This window comes from Paramisgurnus dabryanus, chromosome 15 (assembly GCF_030506205.2).
Source record: "Paramisgurnus dabryanus chromosome 15, PD_genome_1.1, whole genome shotgun sequence".
In the NCBI taxonomy this organism is placed as follows: Eukaryota; Metazoa; Chordata; class Actinopteri; order Cypriniformes; family Cobitidae; genus Paramisgurnus; species Paramisgurnus dabryanus.
In genome coordinates this window covers 19,730,424-19,742,381 of record NC_133351.1, presented here as the reverse complement: position 1 = coordinate 19,742,381, position 11,958 = coordinate 19,730,424, and the positions used below count along the sequence as shown (strand labels likewise).

Sequence of the window (11,958 nt, the reverse complement as noted above, 5' to 3'; positions counted from 1 at the left end):
TCCTGCGAGAATAAAGTAAAGTCCCTTACCGGTGAGAAAATAAAAAAGAAAGTAGCAGGCTACAAAACAAGTCTATCACGATAATAACTATCAACCGCATACCGATATGCCGGTTATGATGACGCTGCCGGTGACGTAACGCGCGCTGCTTGTGGCTGCTGGCATCTGAACAGAATTTGAAACTGAACCGGTGGACAAGATTCGAACCCAAGGGTCCAAAACATCACCAAAAATTTATTCACTTCAAAACGGAGTAACCACACGAGTTTGTTTACAGTCTTAGTTGGATTCATTCAGAGTTTATTTCAAACAGTGTGTCGGTTGGACTAACGTTACAGCTGTTATTCCCTTGAGAAGAGGAAGAGTGTCCGCTGTGAACTTTATACTCCTGCTGCTTTTGTCCTGCGTGAAAAGGAAGTACTGTCTGTCTATCGCTGTTTTTTTTTTTTAACAAAATGAGGCGAATCTCCGTGTACCATGTTGGTCTGCGCAGAAGACGGAGTTTAATCTAGGAGTTTTAGCTGAATCTTTAAGGGCTAACTGTGCTAATCTGTGCTACATGTAGCTGAGTAGCATCTATCGTCGCGTTCGAACTCAACCAAACTTAAGTTACTCAAATGTAGCGGCTCTGTTTATCGCAACATTCAATGACAAGAAAGTAACCAAATATCCTGTTTCGGAAACATCTTTATCCTCAACTGTGTCTTAATCCCGTCAAGAGGGATATTGTGTACGTGCTTTTAACGGTGGTGACTCTAAACATGATCTGTAAGCTGGTGAAGTGATTAACCAGTCTACACACTTTACTGGACGCTCGCTGGATATTTGCTGTAAACTGGTTGTAGTGGAGTGGTGATCATCGTATTGATTTCTGTAAAGTAGTGATGGCCCGGAGGAGGCTGGACAGTCGCAGTGGATCCTCTGCTTTGCTCTCAGAGATCCAAACTCAGATTCAACCGGATGCTCTGGACGCCGTGTTTGAGATGGGCAATGAGCTGGGCAGGTGTGCAACAGTCATTATTGTAAACATCACTCAAAATGTGTGCTCATACATTAATATTTAACTATACATGCTCAGTTTTCCTTTATGTTGAATGTTTAAGTATATGACTGATGTTCAGACCCATGCAGAAGTAATTTAAGTTATGCCATGTATCTCTAATATTTAAAAAAAACTATACAGAACTTATTTTCGGTAAAGCAAACTACGTACAAAATAATTTATCAGTATTTTGTCTTATTTTACTGGTAAAATAATCTACTGATAAAGTGCTAATAGGAATTATTTTATTTTTTTACAATGACATACAGTAATCCTTTTATCACACATGATCTTTGCACTTGGAATATTTTCACCTAATCTGAGTGTTGTTTGTATATCATGTGTCTTGATAAGTCTTTATTATTGTTATTATTAACAGATATATGGATCCATATAGCTTTTGATTTACAGCTATCTCGTTTTGACAATGTGTATATTTTGACCCACAGTCACAAGATAACAAAATGATACAGAAAGCTTTGTCCCTGGTCTTATGGCCTAGGGCAGACGGAGTCATCGTAAATCCAACATTTATCTGAAACAGTGAATGTCCTCCTTAGCTATTCAGGATAGGAATGGTCTTGCTTACTGAACTGTGACTAATACAAAAGAGTGTGTGTTTTTGTGTGTGTGTGTGTGTGTGTGTGTGTGTGTGTGTGTGTGATTGTTAAAGCTCTACAGCAAAGCTTTGGAGTTTGCAGGAAGGAAACCAATGTAGGAAGTAGACCCGGTTTGCAATGTGATGTAGATTGTAGTGTGAATACTGAGAAAGGGGAAGTAACGGTCTCTTCCGCTTTCTGTCTTACCCCAAGCCTTCAGCATCTTCTCTAAAGGCTGTGTTGTTTAACAGGAAATTATTTCACAGTTCAATTGCAGCTGTAACTTATTTAAACATGTGTTTTTTGCATGCGTGAAGAAGAAGAGTTATGTGGGGCAAGCAGATGCATGATTTCTTTAAGAACATGACTGTGCAGGATTTCACAAGTTTGTGTTAAGTAATCAGATAAAATAATAAAGCATACTTTGCGTGCGGAATTTAAGCACAAATGCAAAGTACTTCTTCCCTCTTTAACTAGAACGGGTACCAGCTGAGAGTGAGGCAATTGGGTGTAGGGGGATGCAAAACTGTCATGAGACAGAAGTTTATGCATGTATATGATCTCATCATTGCATGCCAGTAAGTACAGTTTTTGAGACTATCCTGCATTAGTCATCTAAGATACTAAACAAAACACAACATTGAATGGATTTTCAAAGAGTCATTTAATAACTATCTGTGTCAGTAAGAGTTTTGCATAAATGAGAGAACTGCTAGGTGTGACTGAACACGTGTACATTGACATCTATAGTGCAAAAACCCATACATTATAAACAATGGGTACTTTATTCTACAAAATTTTCCACTTATCACATTTGTCCCTTGTGATCACAATACCAAGTCACTTACTGTACAATCTCTACCTCTTTTTGTCTTTGTCTCTTTCAGGGGGAAGTTTGCTGTGGTTAGGAGGTGCGAGGAAAAGGCCACAGGGAAAGTCTTCGCTGCAAAGTTCATTAAGAAGCGGAGACGAGGCCGTGACTGCAGAGCCGAGGTCGTTCACGAGATCGCTGTTTTAGAGGCCGCAAAGAACAACCCTCGTGTGGTGAAACTGCATGCTGTATATGAGACTGATCATGACCTCGTTCTTCTGCTGGAATAGTGAGTTTTGTGTTCAAATACATCAACCGTGTCCTTGTCAGCTAGTCCTAGGATGAATAATAAGTTCAGTCCAAAGAATAAATATGAGTTTGTATCTATTTTAGTGCTGCGGGTGGTGAAATTTTCGACCACTGTGTGTCAGATGAGCTGCTGCCTGAAGGTCAGATCACTCGTCTGATCAGACAGATGCTAGAGGGAATTCACCAACTTCACCAGAGCAATGTAGTCCACCTAGACTTGAAGGTCAGATGCAGTGTTGTTTTCAACACATTAATTGACACATTTTATGACTCTGATTTGATCTAAATAAATATGTTTTCTAGTCATATCTTTATTGTTTCTTATTTTTAAAACTCTATCTTCCTTTGTTTTCATTGTCAGCCCCAGAATATTCTTCTGACCAGTCTGAGCCCATTGGGGGATATAAAGCTGGTGGATTTTGGGCTGTCTCGCAGGTTGGGCTCTGTTGGAGAACTCAGGGAGATTCTGGGTACCCCTGAGTATGTAGGTAAGGTTTATTCAATGCTTTATGTATTATCATGTATGTTTATAGTTTATCAGAAAATGAAACAAGTCTTGTGACTAGTCATATGCGTTGTGACAAACCTTGCAAGTCACAAGACAAGCGAGATATCGGCATCAATCACTAACTACAATTATACCACCAATTTTTTCCTTTAACAAACGTATTGTTTCACTTCAAAAGACATGGATGGGTGGGCTTTAAAAACAGCTAGTTTTCAATGCCATTAGAAAGCTAGAAATAGCCAGGATATCTAAATGTGTTTGGCTGAAGAAAGAAAGTCATATACAGTTAGAATTGCATTGCAATTTTTATTTTTGGGTGAACTATTCATTTAACCATAGAAGAAAAGTTCAGGGTCAATAAAAGATAATGTATTTTGATGTGTTTTTGTTTATGTATTTAGCTCCTGAGATCCTGAATTATGAACCGATCACCACAGCAACAGATCTTTGGTGAGTCTCACTCTTCCTCATCAGGCAATAAACACATTGAATATTAAAAATCAACAAACTTTAACATCATTCATATCAAGAAGTATGTTAAAACACAAACATTTTATCACACCCCTCCACCCAAATCAAAATGTGAAGTGAATCTTAATATTACAAATATAGCCTTTTATACTGAAGGTCTGGTGTTTTTCGCTGCTTTTTTGGCCAATGCCTACCCACGAGGCTGTTTGACCGCCATGCCAAACAACCAATCACAGTTTGTTTCGCCTAGAGTCACGTTTCGGAGTGTGGAAATGTCCCCACAATAACGAACAGGTTGGCAACAAGTCAGTCATTGAAATTACCAGCCACAACCAAATAGCATCTAAATAAACATCGCCATAGAACAACAGTGTGCACTTTATCAACAGCCACTCCAATGAGACGCTCTCTGTAAACATCTGTTTGAAGCATATCTCTCACTTTTTAACAACTACAAGCAATTCGGGAGAACCAAACGGTAGCTGCGATCTTTTTGACTTCACTAACTGCCTCAAGCAAAACTCTTGGACGTCTTTTAGAGAGTCTATACCAGGAACTTTTATATTTTTGAGAATCCAAAGTTTAGCTGATCATAATAACTGCTGATTATTTGTCATGTAAACACAACTGATTTTGTTCCTCGTACGAACGTCAGAGCTTTGTTTGAGAATAATCGCGACGCTCGCGTCTCACGGAATTCTGATTTGTTGAAACAAACCGGAAGACGACTTTGACATTCTCACAGGGTTTCCAGTTAAGTGCACGATACACATCATATGTTTAGCCAGCACTCTGTGGGTGTGATGTCTGAGGCTGAGACTATTACTGATATAACAGATATGCCATGTTTGATACCATATACATTGTTGTGCTTGACCTTTAAACTGATTGGGTTTGTTACAGGAGTGTGGGTGTGATAGCATACATGCTGGTAACAGGAGAGTCTCCATTCGCTGGCGAGGATAAACAGGAGACTTTCCTAAATGTATCTCAGGTGAATGTGGACTACAGCATGGAGTCCTTCTCAAGGGTTTCTGAGTTGGCTGTCGACTTCATCCAGAAACTTCTGGTCAAATCCCCAGAGTGAGTTTGTCATTCAGTCCAATATTAGTGCTTTATACATATGATGTTTAAAGAAGTGTGTACAAAATAATCCTTGGGACCTTGTGATGAGTTTTTGCATTATCGTCACAACATGCTTGATGTACTTTATCACTAACCTTGGTCTGCTTTATTTCTTGGTACTAAATCAGTTTTTATTTAGTAATGTATGATAGTAGTCCTTGTAAATGTTTTTTTTTTCTTTATTAGGGATCGCCCTAGTGCAGCTGAATGCATGACCCATCCCTGGCTATGGCTCCATTATTCTGTGTCTGATCCAATACCCGTTACCCCACGCACTCCTCTGGAACGGAGTTTCGGTGGGAAGTGGTCGGCGCCACCCGAGGACCGTGAGGACAAAGAGAACATTCTGGACTCACCACAAACCAAGAGGTTCCGATTTGAAGAGAATATGTCAGCCGTAGGGGACGGTGACCACTTATGCTGATGCTCAGTGGAGTTGCACTTTCACTAAATTGCATCTCATTTTTGGTCCTTTTCGATGCCAGAGTATTCTCCAATGCAGCACCAGCAAAAAAAATGCTTCAGGCTTAATTCTGTTTTCACTGCACCAAAGATGATCTTTCCTCAAAAGGGCCAAGTCTGGTGAAATAATATATATATATGTATATATATATACTATATATATAATATTATAATAATGAGCTTTGAAATATCTATGTTTCCATCCTGTTAAAAGTTTTTTACCTTTCCTGTCATATTTTTATTTTAAATGTTTAGATTTTTATTTTAATGTCACTCAGTAACTTATTTCATTTTCAGTTTTTCTTAGCCAAAATTAATGTTAAAACCAATTCTATTGCTGCACTTATTGCAACAACAGCAAGCTACTAAAGCAACATTAAGGCAGATAGTATGCATGATTTCCACAGTGCTAGATGCATGTTTTAGTTGCGTGTTGTGTCATGCATCCTCTTTTACTGCTATTGAAACATCAGAACGCTTCATAAAAATGTGACTCAACACGCATTCACAACACACCCTGGATTACACAAATATGTTTTTGTGTTTTGTCATAGAACTTCCTTCTAGAATAAGACTAAAGGAATGCAGGAAAGCACTTAAACCCCGCTATTATACATGTATCACTAAAATATAAGAACACATTTCTACAGCTTTAGATTTAGTAAATCAGGCATTTTCAGTGTTTTTAAAATGAAAATATTTTTAATATTTTGCTTTTTACTGCCAACGTACTGTATAATAAACACCTATCAGCGCTGAATGATGGTATTACGTCACATTCCAGCATTTTCCCCTGAAGGCCTTAATATTTTGGGAGTAAAATAATAAAATCATATAAATAATCCTGAAATGACAGTTAATTTGATCTATGCACCAACATCCGAGGTAACTCAGGGTTAATTCACGTGTTACCTTTTGTACAGGTGTGTTAAGCTAATGCCATTAACGATGGTTTCAGTACTTTTTTATATTCTGAACATTGTTTTCAGGGTTAGCTGTAACTGCACAGTATAATTTTGTGTGCCTTATGCATACAATATTTGTATATTCAAGCATTTCTGTGGATGTATCATTTTTTTCCCAGTTGACACTGGCTGGTAGGAAGGGAAATTGTACACACTAGCACAATTTGATTGCATTGTGTAATTTGACTATAATACTACAATAAGTTGTTCTGTAAGTTATGCATTAGGTAATGAGGATATATATACGCAATGGTATTTTATAAGGAAAGCTGTGTTTAAAAAATGTATTGAAGGTATGTAGGGCATGAGATATGCATTATGTAAACAGAGAGAAGTATGTTTGGTTATGATGACAGTAATATGTATTCTGGAATGAAGGTAAACGAATGTTAGAAAGTTTTTAGGGGAAGTTTTTGTATTGTGATAGAACATTGCGAGAGAGATATATGAATTGAGTCAGAACTATGCACATCAACGAGTGATCAGGAAATCAATGAAAAAACAACTTGCAATATATATAGTGTTGACTGTTTTTCTGTTAGAACTGGAAATATTAGTATTGCGTATCAGCTTACTGTTCTCTGTTTAAAGAGGTGTGAAAAGCTCATCTGTTTTTGTATGCTCAGGGCTTTCTGGTTTCCCAGAGATGTCACCAGCCTACACTCAGAATAAGGCCATTGTTTACTAAGACGAGAGGCTTTTGTCACAGTCGTGTGCTCACTGTATGCCGTCATCTTAAAGCGAAACTTGAATCTTTTCCCTGCCTGTGAAACCATCTCAAATGATGTTCAAGGGCCATGAGGTATTTGAAGCTGGAATTCAAAAGAAAATAGGCCATACTGTGGAGTGCAAGGTTAAGCAGTCAGCACAGTAATGCCAGAATGTTTGCTATGTCCTGCACCTGTCATATGCTTTGAAATAATGATGTTTGTCCTAGTCTAGAGAGGCGGGATATGTGTAAAAAAATCACACTTCATTTAATAATGAAACCTGTTTAAAACAATTGGTATTTTAAAATATATATTTATCAGAATAAATGTTGATTAGATGATTTACACTGTTTTCATAAATTGCATACTGTTTAAACTAAAGGGTGTACATTTAATATCTATTTTATAACAATAAAAAAGTAACATTGATCAGGCATTTTTATTGTTCTTTTTTAAACTTTTTGCAACATCATAATGATTCACTGTAATTATAAAATGACACAATTGCTCAAGCTTTGACTAGCTGTTGGACTTGAATAAATGTTTATACTTGCAACAATACATTTTCTCATGTTGTGTTCATTTAAAGAGCATTATTTAAAGGGACACTCCACTTCATTTTTGAAAATATGCTAATTTTTCAGCCCCCCCCTAGAGTTAAACATTTGATTCTTACCATTTTGGAATCCATTCAGCCGATCTCCGGGTCATGATATTACATTGTGCCCCGAAAATAGTCCCCTGCAATTGAAAGACACTATTTTCGGCTGCTGTGTAATATCATTGCACCTCCTGCAGCCATGTTACAGCAGCAAAGTCCTTGATTATTACGCCAGAAAAAAAAGTATAAATCCTAACCACATCTGCCTAGAAAATCGCAACTTTTAATTTTCTGTCGGTCTTAGTACACGATGTACAGAAGAGTCAAGTTTTAAACAGGAAAAATATCGAAACTCTTTAGTAAATTATGAGCGCGATGCTAATGGTCTAATCAGATTCAATGAATTATGCTAAGCTATGCTAAAAGTTGTAGCGCCAGACCCAAAGATTGGCCGGAGATCTGGATTCCCAAACGGTAAGAATCAAATGTTTAACTCTAGGGGAGCTGGAAAATGAGCATATTTTCAAAAAAAGTGGAGTGTCCCTTTAAATCAAGGTTTTTAAACAATGCAGTAATACGTTCCAACATCTGTATTATTTATTTACATCAGCACTGAAACCATGGAATGGCTATGAAGCAGGGTGTACATTTATCTCACTGCACTGTGGGGAGATTACAGACAATATCCACACATTCATCCTCATGACGCATTTGGTAGATTACTATTTAGATAAACAGCGCCATCTAGAGAATAATCGTGTGAAAATCAAGCACAGAAAACACATTTAATGGGATAGTTCACCTAAAAATGAATATTCTGTCACAATTTACTCACTCTCATGTTGTTTAAGAATACTGTGGAAGTCAATGGGGACTTTGATCAGTTTGGTTACAAACATTGCTCAAAATATCTTCGTTTTAATCAGAACAAAGAAATGTATACAGGTTACAATATGAGAGAGACATGGGTGATGATACCCTTGAGATTTTAGGGTGAACTAACCCTTTCAGTACAGATCATTGAGAAATTCCACTGAATTATTTGGCATTTTATTATTTTCAAAAATATATTCCATTCAATTAATTCCAACTGAGAAAAAACAAACATAACATTATCATTTTAAACAAAACACATAATATACACACAAACCAGGACATATTTGTTATTGTTAACCAATGATCATCACAACATAGACTGATGATCTATATTCAGTCTATATATGAGACTATATTATCTTTGTTAAGGAAGCTTTTTCTTTACATCCAAGAATATCCATACACTACAATTAATATTGTTAATAACATGCACACTTGAATGCAAATGCATGCTTATTGCTTAACTGCAATAGAACAAAAATATGGATTTAAATTGAATCTATTTAAATAAATAAATAATAATGATCATTTCAATTCAAAGTGGGGGAAAACAGCCCTTGGAACGTCAGGATGAGGTTCGTAAGATTAAGAAAGCTTTACTAAGCATGTCAACATTTGCACTAGGTTAAACATGATGTCCTTGTATTTGAGAAGTAAGCCTGTGTGATCAAACAGCAAGGCTTACGCAAGGCAGATAAACATTTTACAAGCTTGGTCTTCATCTGCAATCATCCACTCATTCAAACAAATTGAGTAAAGCTATTGACTAACTAATATATCTGTGCAATACAAAGCGCTATGCTCTGGGAAGAATACATTCCATGTTAAGACTTCTGAGCGCAAATACTGAGAACAGTTAAAACTCCAGAAGAACCCGGAAATGATTTTCAATGCATGCCGGCTCATCCTCAAAGTGCAGTTTCTGGCTTGGACAGGCACCTAGATCCTCCAGGGTCTTTATGAAGTGTTGGTGCTCACGACCAACCCAGGCCCTCATTGGGTCCCTTACCTCATAAGGTGTGACATGGGCATGGACGGCCACCCCACTAGAGGCCAACTCACTCAGAGCACACTTATCAGTCACCCATGTCTCACTTCCACCAGGATGCCCTCCGTCTAACCAGTACATATCCGAAACACCGTTCAAAAACAGACTAAGTTCTGGGTCTACTCGAGCTCCAGCCAGTTCATACACGATTTGATTGAGAACAACACATCCCTTACTGAAGCCCACTATGGTTAGAGTGAAACCTGGAGGCAGAGGAGCAGGGGTGGATGTTCCACTGAGAGGAGGTAATGGATTTGGGAGTCCAGCCTCTTCCATGCTGTGACCCAGGAGTGCCCTCAGGTGACGGATGGCTCCATAGTCTGGAGAGTGTTCTGGTGCCCCAAATAAATTGCTCTCTACAAAGTTCTGATAGCTGCTGAACTTGTGCAGGTACATGTGGGACGCACGGATGACCCAAATATGGCAGCCAGGGAAACGATGACCCAAGGTGATGGCCACAGCCTCAAGATTCCAGGATTGCCAAGGGGTTGTGTCAGCGTGAAGAGACATTTCTTGCTGAAAGTTCTGTGCAGTAGATGAAAAGTGGACATAAGAAGAATAAATAAAACCATGATAACATTAAAAAAATGAAGCCAGACAATAACATGAAATAAATTACGTCATAGCGAAAGCATATGAGACCCAATTTATACAATTCCAGCTCAAGTCTTTATTTTTTTTGTGATTTACAGGTACAAAAATCCATACACAATTGTTTTACATAATGTTAAGAACCTTGATATCTTAAATACTGACTAAACAATTGACTGACAATTGAAATTAAAGTGAACTTTAGTAACTGAAATCAAACTTTTATGCCCCAAATCTCATATTTATTAGACTTTAACCTGGATTTTACATCTAAGAACACATTTATAGAATATTCATATTCAAATGATAGAATGACATTCAAAATAGGGCTATTAGTAGACAGTATAGTCTGTCTGTGAGTATTAAACCAGCTATAAAGGATTGATAAGATCACCAGAAGACTTATATTACTTATATATCATTACTTATATTACTATGTGAATTCTGCCTATATTGTAATTTTGTGTATGTGTATAAATTGTGGTATATACTGCATGTTAATGTTTAAACTTTTTAAACTGCAATACTTTTAGAACCCATGGACACAGCATTGTCACTTCTTGTACACCTGTGTCAGTGACAAAGTGAGTTATTGCTCTTTCTTTGGAAAATCGCTCGTGACAATTCTGCAGTATGGTAGTAATGCATGTGTTAGGTTTGATATTAAACGCCTGTGAAAAACTAAATATAGAGATGCAGGCCACTTGCAACTGAAGCTAATCTGTATCAAATGACTTTGTTGAATAATCCAACAAGCATTTTACATTAGCACCAATTGCTGAACAGTTTCTATATAGCAAGCAACGGGCCTGGTGGCAGAGGACCAAAAATTCACAATGCATAAAACATTAACTAGCCCTACAATCCATAATCCCTTGTTTTGAAAGCCTGCGTGTAGCTTTACAACAATATTTCTCGGCACAACTGTGTTATGTAGTGAAAGGATTAATGACATACCTGAATGTCTCCAGGAAAGAAAACAACGTGCGCATTTCCATTTTGCATGTTTTGTGTTTGGCTGTCGCATCTTTTTTGTGTTCCTGAGGCAGGCTTCAAGAGTAAAACATCATTGACGCGGTTTTGATCATAACCGGGAACTGAAGTCAGGCGGAGGAGACCAGGCGTAGCAGCGGCGGGACGCGCGCATGATGTCCCCGCAACGAACAGCCCAGCCGCTGCATTCATTTTCCTTGCTAAAGTGGCTAGAGACAAACAAGCCACAATTGATCTTATACTTCCCATAAGCGAAAGGTTAATGGAGTGTCGACGGGATTACCTGCAGCAGGAAGCTGGAAAACATCGCAAAACCAGAGCAAAAAATTACTGTGCACGGGCAGAACCATTTATACTCTCAGGACAATGCAGTCTGTATTCGGCCGTCAGATAAATATCAATTTAACAATCCAGGATAATCAAATGTGTAACGTTACGTCGTATATTTCTGTTTATAAAACGCCGCCAAGTGGCGTTTTGTGGGAGCATCCAAACTTGATCAAAACGAAACTGGACGTTGCGCACGCGCGGAGTTCAGATCATTTTTGAACAAAGTGCTATTTACTTGAATGGATGATATTGGTTTCTAAAAAATCACTGTCTAACGTCACAAATAAACAATATATTTCTGATTAACTATTACATTTGACATCAACTGTTTCTTAGGCTAAAATTGCGCTAAAACAGCTACTGCATGCACAAAGGCTGGCTAACATCCGCGTCATGTTCAAAGCCCCGCCCCCAGACAATGTCAGTGTTTATTACGAATGATGATTGGCTCTTTCTGCTGGAAGGCGGGACTTTCTTCGCAAGAGCTTTGAACCAAGAGCAGTTTTATGTCAAGTCT

At 38.0% G+C, this 11,958-nt stretch overlaps 2 protein-coding genes across 2 annotated transcripts; one reads left to right on the top strand and one right to left on the bottom strand.

The window, feature by feature from the left end:
* Positions 1-65: 65 nt before the first annotated feature.
* Positions 66-6,171, top strand: stk17b (serine/threonine kinase 17b (apoptosis-inducing)). Its single transcript, XM_065251576.2, has 7 exons — positions 66-1,003; positions 2,529-2,741; positions 2,846-2,984; positions 3,123-3,249; positions 3,671-3,719; positions 4,644-4,823; positions 5,052-6,171. The coding sequence occupies exons 1-7, from the start codon at positions 885-887 to the stop codon at positions 5,287-5,289; spliced, it is 1,065 nt and encodes a 354-aa protein (XP_065107648.1). The 5' UTR covers positions 66-884; the 3' UTR covers positions 5,290-6,171.
* A 1,255-nt stretch (positions 6,172-7,426) lies between these two features.
* Positions 7,427-11,949, bottom strand: c15h2orf69 (chromosome 15 C2orf69 homolog). Its single transcript, XM_065251577.2, is given in 3 exon segments — positions 7,427-10,052; positions 11,076-11,372; positions 11,374-11,949. Coding segments are annotated over 3 exon segments (1,059 nt in total). The 5' UTR covers positions 11,419-11,949; the 3' UTR covers positions 7,427-9,335.
* Positions 11,950-11,958: the final 9 nt, after the last annotated feature.

What these genes read in the sequence shown, in the direction of transcription:
- stk17b (XM_065251576.2), top strand. Translation starts at nt 885, where the DNA reads ATGGCCCGGAGGAGGCTGGACAGTCGCAGTGGATCCTCTGCTTTGCTC. An exon ending in TAGTCCACCTAGACTTGAAG is followed by an intron (nt 2,985 to 3,122) that starts GTCAGATGCAGT and finishes TTTCATTGTCAG; the next exon opens with CCCCAGAATATTCTTCTGAC. An exon ending in CTTCTGGTCAAATCCCCAGA is followed by an intron (nt 4,824 to 5,051) that starts GTGAGTTTGTCA and finishes TTTCTTTATTAG; the next exon opens with GGATCGCCCTAGTGCAGCTG.